Source organism: Oratosquilla oratoria, chromosome 19, assembly GCF_046742065.1.
Source record: "Oratosquilla oratoria isolate Oo_2021 chromosome 19, ASM4674206v1, whole genome shotgun sequence".
Lineage (NCBI taxonomy): Eukaryota > Metazoa > Arthropoda > Malacostraca > Stomatopoda > Squillidae > Oratosquilla > Oratosquilla oratoria.
In genome coordinates, this window is record NC_134795.1 from 21,773,764 (window position 1) to 21,796,661 (window position 22,898).

General features: G+C 38.5%; 1 protein-coding gene across 5 annotated transcripts; it reads left to right on the forward strand.

Annotated features, from left to right (window-relative positions):
- The first annotated feature begins 3,664 nt into the window (after window positions 1-3,664).
- ECSIT (evolutionarily conserved signaling intermediate in Toll pathway, mitochondrial) lies at window positions 3,665-22,746 on the forward strand. Of its 5 annotated transcripts, none has more exons than XM_076202736.1 (10): window positions 3,665-3,778; window positions 8,074-8,284; window positions 8,363-8,549; window positions 8,680-8,812; window positions 11,564-11,673; window positions 15,812-15,928; window positions 17,346-17,450; window positions 18,417-18,525; window positions 19,024-19,146; window positions 22,260-22,746. In XM_076202736.1, exons 2-10 carry the CDS (start codon window positions 8,136-8,138, stop codon window positions 22,424-22,426), a joined length of 1,200 nt encoding a protein of 399 aa, XP_076058851.1. In that variant the 5' UTR covers window positions 3,665-3,778; window positions 8,074-8,135; the 3' UTR covers window positions 22,427-22,746. The 5 variants fall into 5 exon arrangements, with proteins under 5 accessions (XP_076058851.1, XP_076058852.1, XP_076058853.1 ...); XM_076202737.1 differs by having other exon boundaries at window positions 3,703-3,792; XM_076202738.1 differs by lacking the exon at window positions 3,665-3,778 and adding an exon at window positions 3,802-3,922.
- Window positions 22,747-22,898: the final 152 nt, after the last annotated feature.

Genomic DNA, 22,898 nt, shown 5'->3' on the forward strand with positions numbered 1-22,898 from the left:
ATTACATATCTGCAGTATACAGGAAAGGATCCGGACTAAGGCAGTGCAATTTGTCCGATCACATTCGCACGTAGATCAAACGCTTAATTAGTATGTCTGTATTATTCTAGGTCACATTCGGCATATAGATCACACTCTGTTGTAATTTGTAGTTGTAGATCACATGCGGGGATATAGATCACATGCTAAAGTTGTACCCTCAAATTCATATATAGTTCCAACTTAGTCTATATCTTTGATTTCCAATTATCATATTTAGATTTTAATTCATGTATTATTCCAGCTTGGGTCATATCACCTTCGGAACTATTCAACTGTCCATGTATCAATATGGTAAACTGTATTTCTTCATATCCTTTTGGCATGTAGTCTTCATTTATTTGTCCTCATGACCACTGAAAGCCCTATTAACCCTAATTATGAAATTGCTTCTGCCAATGCAGTCTACCCCTTCTAGTGAGCTGAATAACGTACTGTAATGATATCACCTCTTACCCTTCGATCTTTCAAAGTTGGCAGGCCCATTCTTTTAAAACCCGCATGGTTTATCTGCCAGGCTGAGGACCATTTTGGTTTATGCCCTTTGTATTCTCTCGGTCCTCATGTACATTCCTTTAATTAAAAAACATTTCATTCATTCGAATGGTGTGCCTCTTAGTCCTCGTATTTCCACACAAGTCGACTGTGACGTGTTTTATCAAAAGCCTTCTCTGGGTCGAGGTACAAGCATTCCACCCACCCTCTCTCTCCCTCCCTTTGAGCACATCACCTTTCACCCTCGAGTAGAACATTTCAAAGTTTGACACGCATGACCCTCCAGATCTGAAGCCAAATTGACTGTCTGTCTGTCAAAATGCCCTTCACAATCCTTTCACAAAGTTTCACTTTTGTGCTGGTCGGTGATACCTGCCTATAATCTAGTGGTGCCTCATTACTCCCACCTTTGTGAACTGGTGCCACAATAACCATTTTCCAACCAAGCGTTCTTTTATCGAACACACAAAAAGACTGTGAATCGTGTCCACCAGTTGTTCCCTACATTCTTTGAATATCCAGTCTGAGATCCTATCAGAGGTCCTGAAGCTTTTGACACATCCAGTGATAAAAAAAAAAAAAAAATGAGCACTTTCCTCGCTTCTACACTTGTATCTTCTAAACTCGAATTCTTACTCCCTTCGCTTTCCTCCAAATAAATTATTTTCTTTGTTAAGATAGATTGGAAACTTTTATCTATTATTTCTACCTGATCTGAGGGCTTCTCAAAGACCTCGCTACCCACCCCAATTTACCACTGATAAACCTTTAAAACAGTTTCGGTTCATCTTTACATTTATCTACAACACCCCTGTCAAATTTCCGTTCTTCCAGCGGTTTTTTGTATAGTCGTTTCTTGCATGCGCGTGTTTTTATTATTATTATTATTATTATTATTATTATCATTATTATTATTATTATTATTATTATTATTATTATTATTATTATTATTATTATTATTATTATTATTATTATTATTATTATTATCATTATTATTATTATTATTATTATTATTATTATTATCATTATTATTATTATTATTATTATTATTATTATTATTGCTATCATTGTTATCATTGTTATCATTATTATTATTATTATTATTATTATTATTATTATAATTATTATTATTATTATTATTATTACTATTACTATTATTATTATCATTATTATTATTATCATTATTATTATTATTATCATTATTATTATCATTATTATTATTATTATTATTATTATTATTATTATTATCATTATTATTATTGTTATTATTATTATCATTATTATTACTGTTATTGAGTGGTGAGATGAGGAAGCAAAGAAGGTTGTAGAAGAGAAGAAGCGAGCTTTCACAGATTGGTTATAAAATAGGACGAGGAAATCATATGAAAGGTACAAAGAAAAGAGAAGTAAAGCATAAGATAAAGGATACAAAGAGGAGAGCAGATGCGAAATTGGGTAAGAGTATGGCAGAAAAGTTTTAAAGTAATAAAAAGATGTTTTGTAAGGAAATTGAGAAACGATATTTAGGTCAACTCTTGGGTCCCTTAAGGACCAAAGCCTAGGAATGTGCAATATGATATGCCCCATTCTTTCATTCGTATGTTAATTCCAATAGAATAATGAACTCACATCTTTTGTACTCAACATTATGATCAAAATCCACCAATCTCTCCAACTAAACCTGAGGCCCTTCCCTTCTTTTGCCTCATCGTATACACCCAGCCAAAGGGACACGTGTAACATTAAGTGAACGCTATGTGTGGTTATGGTGACGAGGGAGTAAATGAAGCTCGAGTGAGTTTCATGGGTTTTTATTCTAGTTAGTGCGAGTGTCGACCTAGGCTGGGTCGGGCGGTCGGGGCTCCGAGGCTCTGACCGCGAGGCCTTGGGTCGCGCACCGCTGGTTACAAGTGCTGTAGAGAACTGCATGTGGAGACTACAACCTAAGCTCCTTATATACACTGCTTGCCTACACTAAAGTAGCAAACGACCCAACCTCACCGAAACATGGCTCGGCAGGGCCTAGGTTGTGCTTTCATGAGGATACAAATGTTTGTAGTGCAGGCGTAATAGGGACTTAATCTACACGATAGTAATATAAGGCCGAAGGCCAGCTATTTCTTCACAACATATAAATTACTTGCCCATCCCATTTCTGCAGCGACGTTACTATAAGCCAAAATGTAGTGTAGACGCACATGTGGGGGCTCTGTTCACCACACACGGAGACAGTTTTTTTTACCTGCTTGGACCCCAACCTTGCTGGTGGTCCGGGACAGTTCACATACACGATTTGTTGTCCGCTCATTGCCACTCTTATAAGCGACGGCGCCCTGATCTCAGGGTAGGGTACTCCTCAATTGCTAGCGGCGCTGGGAGGAAAATGTGCCCCCGAGAAGCGGAGAGTTGCTTCGGAAGGGGAGACGGTGAGGTGCCACGGTGTGTGGCGGCTTGAGTCCTCGTAGGCCAAGAATGGCCATGACTCTACTCTTCAGCAGGTAGTGGTGGAGGGGGCTATGGCATGTGGGTCCAACAGAGTTTGAGGCGTTCGTGATGGTCTCTCCACGCACGTACCATTTGGCACCCACATCGATATCCTAAGCGGATCCAGCGGAATGTAGATTCCGACCTTCTACTCAGAGGCAGGTGGACTGCCTCGTGTCTAGTGACAAGGTAGACCACAACGCTGATTCCGAAGTATGAAGTTTGCTGCTATGATTGGCCCTGGCCATTAATCAAACATTTTGTTTTTATGGTAACGTCCTTGATCTGTGTGATAATAGGTACATAGGTCATAATTTTGTTTACTACATACTCACAAATTTAATTTTTATAAAGTCAGTACATATTTATCAATCAGAAAACAACAACAAAAGTATGTAAGCCATGATAAATTAGATGCTACCATGATACATTGAGTCCCCCAAAACACCCGATCCCCAATGGACTAGGGTTTTCGCTTAGCTGCAAAGTAGGCAATCGATCACGATTATGTTCACTGCATATTTATAACTTTATTTTCATCAAGTAAATATGTGTGCATCAGCGAGAAAAACAATTAGAGTATTCATTGTATAATACATGATAAATAGCTGTACATGGTCCCCCAAAAGAAACACCCAGAGTACCACCAGTTTTACTTGGTAATCCGGTCATATACAGTGATCGAAGGAGTCAGCTGATCGAATGTAAACAAATGTAGCGGCTTGCGAAGTATATATCCCGTACTACTTCCAGCATTAAAGTCAGAAAACATAAGTATATTCACTTGTTACGTAATCTTCAAAATTATAAACCCAGTCTATTCACAGGAATGATCATGCGTATTTTTCTATATTATGAAAAATAAAACTTATTTGAGAATACCGGGAAAAGGCATATAGACATGGTAATGGTTACTGGTAGAACATTTTACATTCATTTACATTAGACTGTTTAGATTATTGTGACATTAATTTCCATCCAGAAGGTGTACTTTAGCTTACAAAATTAACCATTTCACTGTGTATGGCTGCCACAAACATTATGGTGGTTGTACAAAGGAATTGAGGATCTATCAATGTCTTGAGAGATGAATCGTGTGTGATATAGCCTACTCACTGTTCATGAGCTTATTCTGGCCAATATCATAATATGAACAAGCTTTATTCAGTATAAGGAAGTTTTCATTTAAAAGGTTAATTCCCTTCAACCAATCCTTTAGGGCTTTATATTAAAGTTAAATTAAAACTACTGTTTTCCTATAATGCATGCAGGGATTTATATTTAAGATGTATTACTTCTATAAAATTGGGTATTACTCCATTATCATGCCACCTCATTTTTTACTTCTTTAGTTTTTGCATTTCAAAGTTCTATTTTTCAATGGAATGGATATTTTATATTAGGTTAGGAGCTATTGGACAACATAAATTTCATGTTAATAATCTGTTTGTGTGATTCTAAAATTTTAATAAAATTTATTCTTAACACTAAGTACTGGAGGTTCCCAAAGCATGCTTGAATGGAGAGTGAGTTGATCGATCTTACTTGTCAGAATATCAGAAAGAAATTGCCAAGAATATAGTAGCCCTAGAGATGTATACTTATACTATCCCTGAATATATAATTTTATTAATTAGTGTTTTTGTATTTATCTGTGGAAGTTGCATACTTTCTATGAATATATTAAAATGTGACCCAAATATTTTCCCTAGCTAAGTTCCCATATACTTATTTTCAATGTAGGTAGAACTCTTGTATTTGCCTATCCATTTTTTTTTTGTAGTTATCAATGTTTTCTCCTATCACAGGCAAGCAGGGATGGTGTATTTTACACAATTATTTTTTTTCCATTTATAGGATTTTGGACAGTAATTAGATTAACGGGATGGTGTGGATTCATGTCATTTACCAGTATATGGTTGGAAATGCAGTATGTAGAAAGGTTTGAGTTTGGGGATTTAGCCCTGAGTAGTTGATGTAGAGGGTGTTATGTAGATGATTGTGATGTATCTACTTTTCTTTATATATGGTTTGATTATGACTATTTCTGCTGTAGTAACTGTTAATGATTGCTTAGGTTGTTTTATTTTGTTGGAGAATTATATGCTGCTCTGTATTAGTGCTCTTAGTCCAATCGATCAGTCAATCCATTGCCCCTGTTCTCTCTTGCAGAAGACCCACAGCCCCCAGGAAACTGGCAACAGTCTCCGGGCAGGACCATAAGTCGATTAGAGAAGAGATATGGTGTTGTTGTTAAGTGGGACATTGTAGTACAAGATGGTTTGTGTCCCCTGTGTTGTGGGTGCACCTGGAACAGTTTGAATCTGTAGCCAGACCTGTTCTGTTGGTACGGTCTTAAAGTTGGATGATGTATTGAGCATAGGCACTCCAGTGTGGTTCTTGTCAGGTGCAGGAGGATTTTCTCTCTGGGGCTTATATTTGGGGTTAGTTGCTGGACTATTGGGTTTGGCTGTCTTTCTTAAAGGGTTCTTTCAGTGATCTGGGTGGGAATGTGTATCTGTGTGGATGTTTTGTGTGGTTGTAAGTTATTATAGATGTTTGAATAGTATGCTGCTGGTGTAGTTTTTTGTTGCATTTTGTTGGTTACTAGGCTAGATAGAGTGAGAAATGAGGAGGTGAGGAGGAGAACAGGGGTAGAAAGGGAGCTGGGAGATAGGGTTGATGAAAGAATATTGGGATGGTTTGGACACATGGAAAGAATGAGTGAAGAAAGATTAGTAAAAGAAGTGTGGAAGGCAGAGGTGGAAGGAGTGAATATGAGGGGACGTCCTAGGATGAGATGGATGGATGGGGTGAAAGGGGCTTTACAAAAGAGAGGAATGTCTGTAAAGGAAGGACAGGAGAGGACTGAAGATAGGGGTGAATGAAGAAAGATTGTGTATAGATGAGGCTGTGATGCATGAGGGGGAGTGGGTGGGGGATGGGGGGGTGAGGAAGTATGTATGAGAAAAAATTTGACACAGCCCGAAGGGATTTCTCCCCGTCTTCTCCTTTCCTGCATGAGGGGACGGAGAGGGGGGGTCGCCGAATTTATGAAACGGCCTTGCTGTGGATATGCTGTGTCTTGCAACACTGCTTCTGACCCAGGGCAGTGGACAGGATGCAGGGATGACCCGTCATCCAGGAGGTGCCAAGATGGGAGGGAGGGTGGAGGGGAGTGGAATATATGGGAAATGAAATTGGTGGGAGTGATTTCTATGCCTTTTTCTTTTTGGCTACCCCACCCCATGTAAGGGGTATATGTATGTATGTATATTGTTGGTGATGCTTGTGAAATGTAGTGTGAAGGGTGTGTGTTGCTTAAGATCTCTTGGTTTAGGACAAAGGGTGCCATACGGTCATGGGAACAAACCAAAGGAAACCACATATCTGAAAGATATGAAAAAATCAAATAAATGCACCATATCTTGGACTAGCTTAAAAGATTTTATAGTCTATACTAAAACCATAGATTGATTCATAGCTAGGTATGAAAACTGGAGAAAAAGAGATAAGGGTTCCTGAGTTTAGCATCTTTTTAATGAATTACCTATAGGCAAATACTAATTGGAGAAAAAAAATATTATATATATATATATATATATATATATATATATATATATATATAATATATATATATATATATATATATATATATATATATATATATATATATGTGTGTGTGTGTGTGTAAATTGAAATCTGACAAGAATCTCATTTAGACTTGTCCTCCCATTCCTCTGTTATTAATATCTACACAGACTGCTTTTGTTTTGACCATAGAATGGGTTATGTGGCAATATCTCCCACAGACACATGATTTGGAACCCATTTCCCTTTCACCTCAATTTTTCAACTGATTTTTTTGCTATTCTTGCTACCCTGCACCCTATTCACAAATCCCCACCCTATATAATCATTTGTGATTCATAAAGTATCCTAGAAGCACTCACCACCCTCCACTCCTATCACCCATTGATCCACAAAATCCATTCTTGGATCATGTGTCTCCTCCAGTTTCAAATCTGTATCCTCTTGCTGGATGCCATTTCATCTGACAAGGCAGATCAGGATGCAGCATCAGTCCCATTCAGTGCCTTCAATTCACACTTGCAACAGACTACTTTCCCACCTTCCAGCCCACATTAAATGCTAGGAAGAACACCCAATAAACCATTTGAAATTATCAGACCCCATAGACACTTATGGCCCACCTCTCACCAGCATAACCAACACTTTGAGACAGCATTGATATGGTTGAGCACAGAGTATTCTCATCTTACCCATGGCCATCTCATTTCCTGAGACAGCCCTCTCATAAGTGGTTACCCCTTACTATACCTTACATCTTAATAGAAAGCTCTACATACACAATACCTTGCAACAGTCTCATGCATCTCCTTCTTTGTCCCCCCTCAAATAATGATCACACAACACCTAATTTTAGGTTAACCAACATCAATATCTCTCTATGCATTTATTCAAGAGATGGGACTTCTTTCCAAACTATGCTCCACATTATATACAACAAATGTGACACATTAACATTCCTACAGCATAATACCATACACTCATACATGTCAATTTCCTACTAGTTGAACTGACACTACAAACCTAAAATATAACACAATTGTATTGCAGTATTGTTCTTAAGTGTAGAAGTGATGATGATCTGTCAGTGAAAACACAGTACAATCCACTTGTTTTATGCAAGGAACTCCATTTCCTACCCCTTGTACAGAGCCTTAATAAAAATATTAGTAAGGATATAGCGATATAAAACTTGCATGCATTTCCAGTGATCTTAGGCCTTCTAAAAGTATTTGGAGATCACATAAGGGGGCCAGCTGTTTACTGGACTTCATCAGAAGTAACAAGTATAAAGTAGCTCACATATTAAGTCAAGATAAAGGTAGACTTTTGTATGAGTTTAATTTACATTACCTAAACTTTCGAATGTGTTTTAGTTATGTTGCTCTTGTATTAATGTATTAACTATGTTAAAAGGAAATTAATAGTCTAAAATTTCATGCAGCTATTTTTTCTTTTGTACAGGTTACTTAACTAGGTCCATCAGTCTCATGTGAAGGCTTTGGGTACAGAAGCAACAATTGAATATGTTCTGGCTTGGTATACCAATGAGGAGTACACATTCTGCTCAACTTGTTCAATCCCTGTTGCATTCCTACAAGCTTCAGATGAATCTTGCAACATGTAGACCATCTGTCAGACATATAACAACAAAACCTATGAGAATGGCCAAAAAGTAAGTTGAACATATTTCTTAAAGTGTGTGTAAAAGTTACCCAAAATAACTATAGTTACAGCAGTGTCTTTCTTTCAGGTCTCCTGAGGATGAAAAAAGAGTATCCCTTCTGTCGTACTTTGATCGGGCAAAAAGGAACAAAGAAAATTTTGAATTAGCAGTAGAAGTTTTTAGAGAAAGGGATCGTCACATGAGAGGCCATGTGGAATTTATATATGCTGCTCTGCAAAACATGGAGACCTTTGGAGTTCATAAAGATGTGGAGGTAAAGATAGTAAACATGCAGTCATTCTATTAAACTCAAGAAATTTTAACTAGCATTTAGTCAAAATTAAAGTTTTTACTTTGTTAAAAAGAAAAATATAAATGCATATCTGTTTGGCATTTTTATACAGATGTACAAGAAGCTAGTTGATTTGATGCCAAAGGGGAAGATGATCCCTCAGAACATGTTTCAGGCAGAGTTCATGCACTATCCAAAGCAACAGCAATGTGCCATTGATGTCCTTGAGCAAATGGAAAACTTTGGTAAGTTTGTACTAGAATTACCCCAATAGAGCAACTATATATACATACATACATATACCAAAGGCTTTTTCCCCCTACATGGGGGGTAGCCAAAAAGAAAAAGGTGCAAAAACCACTTCCACCCATTCCATTTCCTATATAGAAACCAAAATTCTTCCCATAGCACATCACATAAGAATTATAGGAACAGTACATAATTCTTTGCAAAAGCCCTCAATGCTATTCACCTTTATCACTGTATCACACAAACACAACCAACTGAATGCAACAACAACAACAACAACAACAAAAACATACCAGTGGCATACTACTTAAACATTTATAATAAGTTACCACCTGCACCACACACATCTATATAGAAATACATTCACACTCAGATTACAAAACAAGCACTTCAAGACTGACCACCAAACTCCCTACTCCATCAGACCCCTCCAGACATTATCCCCACAGAAAAATCTCTCAAGAGAAGCAAAAGTCACACTATCATGATTACATTTAGGTCATCCAACACTAAAACAGCACCAACACAGAATAGGTTTTGCTACAATATGAACAGTCTCAGATACAACCATCACACAGAAGACAATGAACATCTCATCTTACACAACTTCAACCTAGCCATACCCAGACAACAATACAATATTTCTTCCATGAGTGACTTGTGGGCCAATCCAGTAGCTATTGCCAGTTACTTAGGAACCATGGGTCTCCTGCAAAACAGATCTGGGCGGCAATGGATTGATTGACTGATTGATTGATCCTCATAACAACTCCTAGACTTCTCAAACACTTCATCTCAAATGTATTTAGATTTCACACTTATGTCTTCCTTAATTCTCTTTCATTCTTGTAATACTTGTCATATTCCTCAAACACTTCATCCTGAAGACATTCAGACTCCTCCTCTTGGCCTCACATATATTCCAAGTCTGCTCTATACTGCTGTCAATCAAATCACTCCTTCATACAATCCTCCTTGCACTCATTTCCAACTCCTTATTTCTCATGACACTTTTCATTCCACCCAGACTTTTACTTTCTGCCATGAATGTGAGGCCATAAGGTAAAAAAATAATGATTTGGTTATGAATAGTGATCATACACATATATTTAGGGCAATAAAAAAATAAAATGTTATAAAATTTTAGTCTATAATTAATTCATGTCTCTGTGAGTACAAATAATTGAATTTATCAAATGAATATGCCTAGCACCAGTATTACATATGATTATGGAAGGTGATTTACATAGCTGCTACTGTCAATAAGTTGCATAATGGTTATATTAGAGTTTCTTTCTATTGTCCAAAATCTGTGCTTGTGATGGTTTTAGATAGATTAGCTTTCTTGTTGATTTTTGCAGTCAGGTCTGATATATGGACTGAAAGTCATATGAGATCAAATGTTAGGCCCAGAGTTTTAGGGTTCTTTCCAGTGGAAAGATATGTCCATTTAGTGATACAATAGGGTGTTTTTATCTAATCATGGTTGTCTGGTGCAAGAAATATCACTGTTGATTTTTGGGTTGAGGCTTCCATTTTCTTATTGTTGAGCCATTATGCTAGTTTATTCAAGTAGACTTAGGTGTTCCTTGTTGCTATTTTGTATTTACTGTGCTGGTCTACTGTTTTCATGTCGTATATGAGAGAATATTGGTGTTTAGATATGGTTTTGGAGTTAGGAGAGTGGATTGTTAGGGACTTCATTGTATAGCCTTTTTATTCTGAAATTTTATTGTTTGGGTCATTCTGCACTATTGAACACCACAAAATGGCAGGAACACATTTTTATGCTAGAACCCTTAATACTACACATGACACTACATTCTCAAAAGTACCACCAACAGAATGCAACAAAATATTTCACCAGCAATATACTACTCAAACACTTTAACAACCTACCACCTGTACCACACAAAATGTTTATACACTCTGATCACTAAACAAGCTTCAAGACAGACCACTACACTCAATACTCTACCAACAGCCCCCAGACATAAGCACCACAGAAAAAGCCTCCCTGCATCTGGTGAGAACCTTATTGGTTGGCATGATTGTGCTCAGGATACCATCCAGTACTGAAAGAGTATCAAGACAAAATAGGCCTGGCCACAAATTGAAGCTGCTCCAGATGCAACCAGCACACAGAGTGCACAGAACACCTCATACTACAGTGCCCTACACTAACAGTTCTTAGACAGTAACATAATATATCTTCCTTGAGTGACTTGTGGACTTTCCCAAAGGCTGTTGCCGGTTACCTAAAGGCTTCAGGTCTTCTGCAAAAGAGACCAGGGGCAACAGATTGATTGATATATAAATGTAGTGCAATGTTGTCTTAATAATTATTAAGTGTTTTCAAACAAAATATCTATTTTACTGGACACAAAAATATTATTTGATATATCATAAGTACCAGGAGGTGCTCAGATAAGAGGGAGGGTGGAGGGGTGTGGAGTGTATTCAGGGATGGAATGGGTGGGAATGATTTTATGCCTTTTCCTTTTTGGCTACCTCCCTTGTAAGGGGGAAAAAGCCTTGGTATATGTATGTATGTATATGTACCCCACAATCAGTGTTTATTGATGTAAATATGTTCCAACAAAATTTAAACACCTGTCTAATCCCCTCCCCCTCACACACACACATACACCACCAGAGATCTCTGGATTCAGAACTGTCATGTACATTTTTGGTGAAGTAAAAGTTAATTGATTTCTTTATTCTACTTTATACTGTAATATAAACAGGTGTGATACCAGACAGTGAAATGGAAATGATTCTTATCAACACATTTGGCAAGACAGCTCATCCAGTGAGGAAATATGCCAGGATGATGTACTGGATGCCCAAATTTAAGGTTAGCTCTAATTTCTATATACAATGCAGACTTAGGATAGTATATGTGCCAGCACAATACTAATCATCCCATGTGCTGAGGGCAGTTATGTCTAGCCATTATCTCTTCAAGCTTTCTTGTTAAGTGTTGTGTTTTTCTAGTTGTATTTACCTTGTTGTATTATATGGGAAGGGAGCTATGCTCATGGTGACCCATCTTTGTATCTTTCAGCATCAATTTTTTTGGAAGATGTGCTTATAACAATACAGATTAGGGTAGTATGATAATTTAGAAGAAGTGAGGTCTGATATGACATCTTTATGCAGGATTTTGGTGGATATTTGTGTTGCTTTATTGCATAACTATATTTGCATACTGCACTTAAATTAGTAGAAAACTTTGCTTGATAATGATCAACAATGGTATAGATGATATGATAATTGTTGCTTCAAGTTTAATTGACTGGAAATTCACAACTTCACTGTAGTCAGTATTGATCCTTGGGCTTTCCCTTAGGTCTACAATTAGTGCAGAATAGAGAAAGTGAATGGATTGAAGTGAAGTTGGGGCTGTGCCAGGGTTGTGTAATGTCATAATTGTTGTTCAGTGTGTATATGGATGGGGTACAGGAGGTAAATGTGAGGTTGATTAGGTGGGATTGGAGTTAGTAATTGAGAGTAGGGGGAAGTGGAAGGTTAATTGTTAATGTTTGTGGATAGCTGTGCTTGTATTTGGGTCAGAGAAATGTCTGAGGCAGTTAGTGGCAAAGTTTGAAAAGATATGTAAGAGAAGAAAGCTGAAAGTAAATTGGGCAAAAGTAAAGTAATAACATGTAGAAGGAGAGAAGGTGACGGTAGATTGAAGGTAAGTCTATAGGAGAGAGGCTGGAGAAAGGTATTTTTTTAAGTATTTAGGGTCATATGTAGCAGGGAATGGAGGAGTTGGGGTGGAAGTAAATTATAGAGAAAGGGAATCAAGTTAAATACCACCTGTCTGGGGTATATACACATGTATGGAGCATATACATCTGTCTTGGGTATTGACTGCATGTTATTGTGAGGTTAAAATTACTCGGTAGCATGCAGCTGATACTTAAGGGTCTATATGGGGCACATCTACAGACCAGACCCACACATCATTTTATCTCTGATAGAGGAAATCTCTATTCATAGAGAAATTATGCTACTTTATTATATTGCAACTGTCCCCCCACTCTTGATACAGTCCCATACCACTTCTCTGATTGTACATTTCCTTTTTTGCTGAACCCTGTGGTAGGGGAGAAAGAATACTGCCACCAAGTGTTCTCATTTATGTCATAAAAGGTAACAAAAACAGGACAGGGATATTACTAGGCATCCTACTCTCTGTAGCCCCAAAGGGGACATTCCTAAAAAAAAAAAAGCAAAGGCATAAGAGGGTCTGGGAGGAGTTTTCCAACTAGAACCCTAAGGTTTGAGTATTTTAATGTGCACTGATGTGGTACAGATGAAAGTAAAAAGGAAGAGATGGGTAGTATGTTTGTGAGAAGAAAGAGGGATGTGTTGGGATTGAGTGAAATTAAGTTGAAAGGGAGGGACAAGTTTGAATTTGGGAGTGTAGTTGGGAGGGTGTCAGGAATGAAGAGAGGACAAGGGAGAGAAGGGAGGGCTGTACTAGTAAGTGAAGAGATAGGCAAGCATGTGATGGGGTGGAAAGAGTTTTCTATAAGGTTAATGTGGATGAAGGTGAAACTGGGAAGGGAGATGTGGGTCTTTGTAAGTGCATATGGGCCTGGTAGTGAGAAGAGTGTAGAGGAAAGGGAGGCTTTTTGGATAGATTTAAATGAGTGCATAGAGAGTTTAGGGAGGAATGTGAATGTAGTGGCATTGGGAGATCTCAATGCTAGGGTAGGAGATGAACCAATAGACAGTGGTTGGGAAGTGTGGAGTGCCAGAAATTTTTTTTTGTAAAGAGTTGATAATGAAGATGTGTCAAGAGAGTTGATGATAGCAAACACAGTTTTTAGGGAGAAAGTCAAGCATAAATACACATGGGAGAGGGTGGATGGAAGGGTGGTAGATAGGGCTTTAATGGACTATATAGTGGTACCCAGGAGAATAGTAGGAAAAATTTTGGATGTACATGTTCTAAGAGGGAAAGAGTGGGGAATATCAGATTATTTTATGGTGGAAGGTAAATTGAGAGTGGAGGATGGATGGAGAAAGAGGAAAAGGACAGAAGGTAGGGAGGTGCTTAGAGTAAACTGCTTAAATGAGAAAGGAGAAGGAGTACAAGAAGAGGCTGAGAGAGGAGTGGGAGGGAATGAAGAATAGAATAGAACTAGGAATAGAGTAATGGGGATGTTGCAAGGAGGGAGTCACAAGGTGTGCAAAGATGGTGTGTGGAATAAGGACAGAAGGAAATAGAAGGAAGGATAGTGAGTGGTGGGATGATGAAGCAAAGAAAATTGTAGAAGAGAAGAAATCAATATTCTCAGATTGGTTGCAAAATAGGATGAGAGAATCATATGAGAGGTATAAAGAAAAAGAGTGTATATTGTGTTGTTGGCAAGCGTGATTGTACACAGTACAGTCTTCCATAATGTGTTCTATACTAAAGGGTGAAGTGTTGTACCCTAAACAATTATCTGCAAGTTAAACACCATTTGAGGCTGGAGCTTTTATTTGTACAAGGTTTCACTTATTACAGCTTTTTCAAGTGCCTGTACTTGAAAAAGCTGTAATAAGCGAAACGTCATACAAATAAAGTCTCCATCCTCAAATGGTGTTTAACTCGTCAGTCTTGTCGGCAACTGCTACTTTATAAAAATTATCTGCAATGCCTCTTGTGGTAGCTTAGAAGGACTGGATGGTGGTTGTATTGCATTCTGGCCAAGTAGTGGACTCTGTCCTTACAGGGGAGAGAGTATTCAGAGGGATGGATATCAGGGGGTCTGGCATGCAGCAATATGTTGTCTTTCAGTTTATTGAAGGAGCAGTGAGTGATATGATTATGGATATGTTTACGGAGGCTGGTGCCTGGAAGTTTTGGAAGAAGAGAACAAAGTATTTGTGTGTGATATTGGGATTTGGGTGTTGTTTTTATGTTTCTTGGCATGAGTGGATGTTCTCCTATGTAGTGTAATGGGTGTGCTGTGTTTGTTGAGGCTGCAGCAAGTGTTTGTGTGCCTCTCATGTCAAGGTGATCCTTGACTTTGAGGACTTTTGTTTCATTGTGTAGATGATCTGTTGATATTGTATTTGTGCAGCCTGTAATTATCTCTAGGACTTGGTTTTGTATGGTTTGAAGGGTCTTGTGGTATGTCTCAGAGGGTCTCATGTGGGGCTCACATAATTCATCAGTGAGCATGTGCATTGTTTATATATTGTAGTATTAGTTTCTTTGTTTTGTACAAATGTACCTATAATTGATTTCAGTGTGTTAAGTCAAGTATGCATTTAGTCTCTGTTTTTTATGTGTTGCTTAAATGACATAGAGGTTGTTGTTGTTGTTGTCGTTCCTTAGACTGTCTGTCCGAGCAATCCCATCTCCCCAAGGAATGCCACAGCGGAAACTGGGTTTTCCCACAAATCCTTTATAGAGTGTATGTTGTGTTGTTTGCATGCATGATTGTGTATAATGCAGTCTTCCATTATGTGTTGTATGGTATGGGGTGAAGTGTTACATCCTGGGCAGCTGTTCACAATGCGGTCATCCAGCCTGTTCTGGTAGCTTAGAAGTGCTGGGTGGTGGCCACACTGCAGCCTGGCCAGGTGGACTCTGTCCTTTCGTGGGAGAGAGGATTCAGAAGGGTGGATGTCAGGGGATCTGGCATGCAGCAGTGTGTTGTCTTTCAGTGTGTTAATGGAGCGGTGAGTGATATGATTATGAACATGTTTCCGGAGGCTGGTATTTGGTGGAGGTGGATCAGAGGTTTGCTAGGTATTTTCCATGGCACTAGAAGAGAAGGTTCAGAATGACTATATCATCATGTTGTTGGTCCCCATTGATTGGTTATTTTGTATATGTATATATTTCTATATACATATATACAAAATGTAGAATTTGGTAATTTTCTTATTTCAGAATAATTTTTACTATGGAATAAGAGAATTGGGGCTTTATACTAATTCTTAAAACACACCTACTTAGTGATCAATCCTTCTTTATTTGCCAGAATGCATCACCATGGGCATTACCTGAGCAAGTACCAAGTGATGCAATGGAATTGGCAAAACTGGGTGTTCAGAGAATGTGTTCTGTGGACCCCACCACTGAAATAGTTGTTTGGGATGTAAGTATAGGCACTGGAGTAAGTATGATGATAAGAATACCCTTCCTTGTATTCTATGTAATTGCCTATGTCTAATAATGTTGGACCAGCAATGAATATATGCAGTTGGTGGTCTTGTAAGATAGGCATCAAAGAGAATCATCTCCCTGCTATGTGTCTTCAAAATTTTGTAACACCCTTACCTCCATCTTCAAGGAGTGTTGAGGTTGACACTCAGGTTCTAGATTGAATCCTGAATATATGTCAGCTTAACCCCTTCCATACGGTGCCGCACACGTAGGCGTCATGGGGAGCGAGTGTATTCGCGAGGTTGCCATATCGGCGTCTTGATTATATTTATTGTAGTCGCCCCTCCATAATGACATTCTTTCTAATTCTTTTGTAATCGCATTTTCTATGGTTATCAAAATTCACGGGTGAAGAGAGAACGATCGATATAAGCAGTGACTATATTTTATGATGCGAGTATTATTACGACACGTCGTACAGCTGGCATTGGCTGCTGCCACCGAGATCTAAGTCCATGACGCCTACGTGTACGGCACCGTATGGAAGGGGTTAAACTGTATTTCCTTCATTTTATCATTAAAGAAAAGCTGACCTAACCTAACCTATATACTCATATGTATATGTGTATGTATGATATATATAGAGTGAGAAATGAGGAGGTGAGGAGGAGAACAGGGGTGAAAAAGGATTTGGGAGATAGGGTTGATGAAAGAATATTAGGATGGTTTGGACACATGGAAAGAATGAGTGAAGAAAGACTAGTAAAAGAGGTATGGAAGGCAGATGTGGAGGGAGTGAACATGAGGGGACGTCCTAGGATGAGGTGGATGGATGGGGTGAAGGGGGCTTTGGGGAAGAGGGGAATGTCTGTTGAGGAAGGAAGGGAGAGGACGGAAGACAGAGGTGAGTGGAGAATGGTTGTATATGGATGATGTTGTGACTGCATGAGGAGGAATGGGCGGGGGGGTGGGGGGTGAGGTAGTATGTGTGAGTAAATTTTGACGCAGCCCGAAGGGATTTCTCCCCGTCCTCGCCTTATATGCAAAGGGGGACGGAGAGGGGGGGTCGCCGATTAAATGAAGCGGCCTTGCTGTGGATGTGCTGTCTTGCGACACTGCTTCTGACCCAGGGCGGTGGGCAGGGTGCAGGGATGACCCGTCATCCAGGAGGTGCTCAGATGAGAGGGAGGGTGGGAGGGGAGTGGAGTGTATTTAGGGATGAAATGGGTGGGAGTGTTTTTATGCCTTTCCCTTTACGGCTACCTCCCTTGGAAGGGGGGAAAAGCCTTGGTATATGTATGTATGTATGTATGTATGTATAATATATATATATATATATATATATTTCTCTCTCTCTCTCTCTATATATATATATGTATATATATATATCTCTCTCTCTCACACACCAGACAAAGGAAGTAGAAGATTCTGTTGATGATACTTGGATTGTAAGTGGCCAGAGTTATGCTCAGAGGGAAATTATTGAGCAGCTACCAGTTGAAGAATCAGTAAAGGTAAGAGAGTAAACCTATAAGTATTTATTGTTTTCTTTTACATAATGTAATATGTAATATTTGATTGGCTTTTGGTTAGACTGATAAGAAGTAGAGTTGCAGAAATCTATGAAAATTATTTTTGTTGTCATTGTATTCTTGGAGAATTTTTTTTTATGTAGAATTAGCCTGTCAATACAAGGATTTGCTGTACAGATTTGTTCAAGTTCATGCCAAATTATTATATTCTTCTAAGGTATATGTTACATGTTATGATGAGTTACACTGATAAAGCATGTCAACAGAAGACCTTTCACTCCAGGCAGATTTCATATCATTTGCCTCTTATATATGGTATGAGTTTTGTAGTTTACCACAGCACTCTTCAAAATCTATCAATGTCTTTAATGAGATCTGGGGACCATGCAGACACAGCAAAATCCAAGTGTGGGCAGACCAGTGATCTATATAGCTGGCTGATGAAAGCTGGATTTTGAAGTCAAAAGATTGTGCTACCAATCCCAATATCCTATTTGCTTTCTTTGAGGCAGAAGTACAATACATAAATTGATTAAGGTGATTACTGATAATTAGACCAAGATTTTCATTCACCATATTGGTTATTTTTTTCAAATAACTAATAGTCATGCTTTGTATTATTTTCACTTATATGCCTAACTTTTCACTTACTTGGATTCAGTTTCATTAGCCAACTTTGCCCTTAATTAAAGTATATAGGAAAGAAGCAATTTTCATTAGGTCCTGTCTCCTGTTCTCCAATTTATCATACCTAGCCTTAAATATGTATCACAATTTGTACCCAGGCCACCCCAAAATTAAATAGTTTGGCATCAGTTTCAATAAAATGTATAAATTTTGTTACCATATTGTAGAGATGAATCAAGAATTGAAAAGATAAGTCATGGAGGTTAAGCAAGACTTGAGAAATGTATTATGTAATAAGATATCTATAAACAATGTCTGCAGGTGGAAGGACCTTTTAGAATATACTTACGTGACCAGTGCCTTGGGTATTTCATTCTTCGCGCAGAACCTCCATCCACACCGCCTCCTTCATCCTCAGAGGATTTAGATGGTAATGTAGGATAACATGAGTTTATAAGACTTACAAGTATCTTATGTTGATAATTTATGCCAATTTCATTATTGGTATTTACAAACTGTCCTACACTGATACAACATAGACAATAGTCCAAAGTTTCTTCCCAAAGAGATCTGTGGGAGGTTCCAAGGACCATTGCCAGCTACTGTGGGCTAAGTTTTCTATGTAGTGAAACTTGAGGCAGTGATTGATTGATTGTAATGGCTGTTATCAAACAGTATCAGCTGGATAACTAAAATTGTCTGGCAGTAGCAAAAACATAAGTATGAAGGATGCCACTATGTTACAGTGTTTGAAAATACTATCACTTAGTTTTTGCCTAATGCCATTTATGCTTACATCTAGATTGGTTGCTATATTTCTTGTATAATTTAGGTCTTCAGAACAGAATATATACAGTATGTGAATAGTTTTGCACACTTTCTATATATTAGTTTTACTTTATCTAAAAGAAGTTTTTATTTTGTCCAGATGTAAGCAAAATTAGGGTAATTTTCAATACGGAGCCAGTAGAAGAGCAGAAGAAGGAAGTGACCAGACTACAGAGTGTACATCAGCAGGATGATGGATATATTCTTGCCATATGTGCAACTGGTAAAGATATTTTTTATGAGAATAATTTCTATTTGTTAGGAATAGTTCCAACCTGCTATTTAGATCCTAGTATAAGAAAATTCTCCTCATTTTTCTTTTGCAAAAGTTCATATTCACCCCAACCCCCCAACCTGCATGCCATTTCCCACAAAGCAAAGTAGCTAGACTTAGAAGAGAGAAGTCCTCACCCTTTTAATTTATAAAACTCCTCACTGACTGATTTATGGGCTAAAGTTATGGTTGTGACCAGGCTCCTGGGTGGTTGTGGGTTTCTTGTAAGAGAAAACCAGGGCAACTGATTGATTGACTAGAATGCCCCGTCTACCTTTATATAACCATCTCTTCCTTCATTAACTATCTTCCTATCTCTATCTCTTCCTGTGGCTCTCTAACTTGATCTTGCTTCCAAGATTTTTTTATTATTATTTTTTTTTTCTTCTTCTTCTTTCAAATCTTCTGTCCCATTCTCTCACCACTTTCATGCTCGCAGTGTGCCACCTTGTGTCTCATTTCATCTGTACATCTCTTGAACTCTTCTGTTTTCCTCCATTTTACTCTCAAGCCAGAAAATTGTGTTTCCACATATTCTTCCTCTGTATTTATTTCTAATTCCTCTCTTCCCCAATCCAACCCTTCTTACATTGTATATTTCCTGAGCCAGATAGGGTGGATGAAAGAATACTGGAATGGTTTAGCCTCACTCTCCCTCTCTGTCTCACTCTGTTATCTCTCTCCATTATCTCTCTCTCTCCTGCCTCCCTTTTTCTCATTCTCTCTCTCATGCTCTCTCTTGTTCTCTCTCTGTCTCTGTCTCCCTCCCTCACTCTTTCCCTCTCTCTTCCTCTCTCTCCTCCTGTCTCTCTCTCTTTCTCTCTTTCTTTTCCCATGTATTGGGGTGGATGGTAGGATTAAGAGTTCTTGCAAAGAACTATGTGGCTATTATTTTCTTGTGCTGTTCCTTAGGGGGGCATTTGGTTTCTGTAAACTTTCTGTTGGGGGTTGTTTTAATACGTTCTATTATTCTTATTTGATGGTTTGTTTCTGTGTAGTTTGCAGGCTGTCCATGTTTTTTTTCTTGAGGGTAAGGAGACATGAAAGGGAGGCATACTCAGTGTGGTTCTTGTGATTTGTTTGTAGACTATGATTATATTTTCTTCCTGTTAATCAAAATCTGTGTTCCTATTTATCTTAGTATGTTTGTTTTCATGTTGATTTTCACTCTTCATTCTTTGATACATTGGCTGAAGGTAATATAAGTATCAAAGGTGAGGCCCAGGATTTTGTGTTCTTGTCCAAAAGGAGTTCGCCATTCAATTTCACTGTTAGATGTTTCTGTGATTCATGGTTGTCTGGGTTGATCAGTGTCACTGGTGAATTCTGAGAGTAGGCCTCCATTCTGTTTTATCTTAGCCACTGTTCTAGTATGTCTAAGTAAGTTTAACACTCTTTTTGCTTCCTCTTAGAACATCTTTTTATTCTTTTCAAATTCTCCACCAGGCACCTACCCAACCTTACATCTGGTCTCTTCTTAGCTTACCTTGCCTTGTGCTTTGCTTCCATTCATTCTCCTGTACCTCTCATATACTTAATTGTACTTTACAACCAATTTTCAAATACTTCTTTTCTACCACAACCACTTTCACTTCTTGATACCACCATTTGCTGCCTCTTCTGCTCCCTCCCATCCTCCTCATCCCACACACTATCTTTGTGCACTTTTAACATTTCCTCCTTGAAATATACCTATTCTTCTTCTACTCCTGTTTCTCTTTTATCCTTCATTACTTCCCATACTTTTCTCAGCCTTTACTATTCTTTCTCTAGTGCTTTTTAATTTAATATACTCATCATCAAACCATCCTAATATTCTTTCATCAACCCTATCTCCCAAATCCTTTTTCACCCCTGTTCTCCTCCTCAGCTCCTCATTTCTCACTCTATCCAGCCTAGTAACCCCCGCCATACTTCTCAGACACCTCATCTCAAACACATTCAAACTCCTTCTCTCTTCTTCTCTTATGTTCCACGTTTCTGCCCCATACAGTGCTGTTGGCACAATCACTCCTTCATACAGTCTCCTCTTCGCATCCATTCCCAAATGTCTATTCCTCATTACACTCTTTAATCCACCAAGGCAGTATGCGTGAGTAAATTTTGACGCAGCCCGAAGGGATTTCTCCCCGTCCTCTCCTTATATGCAAGGGGGGACGGAGAGGGGGGGTCGCCGATTAAATGAAGCGGCCTTGCTGTGGATGTGCTGTGTCTTGCGACACTGCTTCTGACCCAGGGCGGTGGGCAGGGTGCAGGGATGACCCGTCATCCAGGAGGTGCTCAGATGAGAGGGAGGGTGGGAGGGGTGTGGAGTGTATTTAGGGATGAAATGGGTGGGAGTGTTTTTATGCCTTTCCCTTTTTGGCTACCTCCCTTGGAAGGGGGAAAAAGCCTTGGTATATGTATGTATGTATGTATACTCATCATCAACACTTCCTGGCCTCCATTTTCTTTCAATCTCTATTTTACATCTCTCAATTTCTTTGCTACCAGGTAATGATCTAACAATCCACTGGCCTCTCCCCTGAATGCATTTGTTTCCAGAACTCTTCCAACCCTCTTATTTGGGTACATACATACATACATATACCAAGGCTTTTTCCCCCTTACAAGGGGGGGTAGCCAAAAAGAAAAAGGCATAAAATCATTCCCACCCATTCCATCCCTGAATACACTCCACACCCCTCCACCCTCCCTCTTATCTTAGCACCTCCTGAATGACGGGTCATCCCTGCACCTTGTCCACTGCCCTGGGTCAGAAGCAGTGTCGCAAGACACAGCACATCCACAGCAAGGCCGCTTCATTAAATCGGCGACCCCCCGCCCCCCCCTCTCTTATTTGGGTTCCACTGCATAATCCAATAACACCCTTTTGACTATCCTACCATCCACTATCCTTTTTTTTTTTTTTTTAATTAGCCAGCATTTATAGTTTGCAATACAGTTGATAATCTTGTAATGCCCATATGTTAGTTTCATTTCAAAGAATATATATATATATTTTTTTTTTTTTAAATAAACTGTTTACTCTGCCATGAACAATTTCCTTTGTATTTGTACAGGGTCTTCAAGTCGAGACTCATTGCTCTCATGGATACGACTACTTGAAAAGGAGAACCCAAAGCTTGGAGACATTCCAGTTCTGTTTACCCAGAGTAGCCCAATAGGTGCAATCATGACAACAGAAGATCAAACAACGGAGTCCACTCAAATGAAAGTTGAATCATGATATAATATGAAGGTCTCCAACTCAGTGATCTGAAAATATTTATTTGTATCTATAGCTGTAAATTTCATGAAAAGAGTCATCAAACCTCATATAATTAGTAAGTTCCCCTGTCATGCCAGAAGGGTCTTTCTGCAATATGAAGTATGCAAGAAAAAAAATCGGATATGAAGAAGTCATTTTCATCTTGCATGTTAGAACCACAAGCATAAGGATGGATATGTATATATTTTATATTGTTAATTTTTTAACATATGTTTTGTATAACACCATTGATCATCCACAATAGATTTTATACTATATAAAGATATAACATGTTTTCTTACAACCCAAGCAAATTTTCTCTGCATTCATAAGCTTTCCAGATTTTTATTTGCACCTTTTACATTATTAACCTCTTCCATACGGTGCCGCCTACGTAGGCGGCACAAGGAGCAAGTGGATACGCGAGGCTGCCATATCGGCGTCTTGATTA

Excerpts from the sequence above, each read along its gene's own strand:
- ECSIT (XM_076202736.1), top strand. The coding sequence starts at position 8,136 with ATGTTCTGGCTTGGTATACCAATGAGGAGTACACATTCTGCTCAACTT. Across the intron at positions 8,813-11,563 it reads TGAGCAAATGGAAAACTTTG|GTGTGATACCAGACAGTGAA; the intron begins GTAAGTTTGTAC and ends TAATATAAACAG. Across the intron at positions 11,674-15,811 it reads ACTGGATGCCCAAATTTAAG|AATGCATCACCATGGGCATT; the intron begins GTTAGCTCTAAT and ends TTTATTTGCCAG.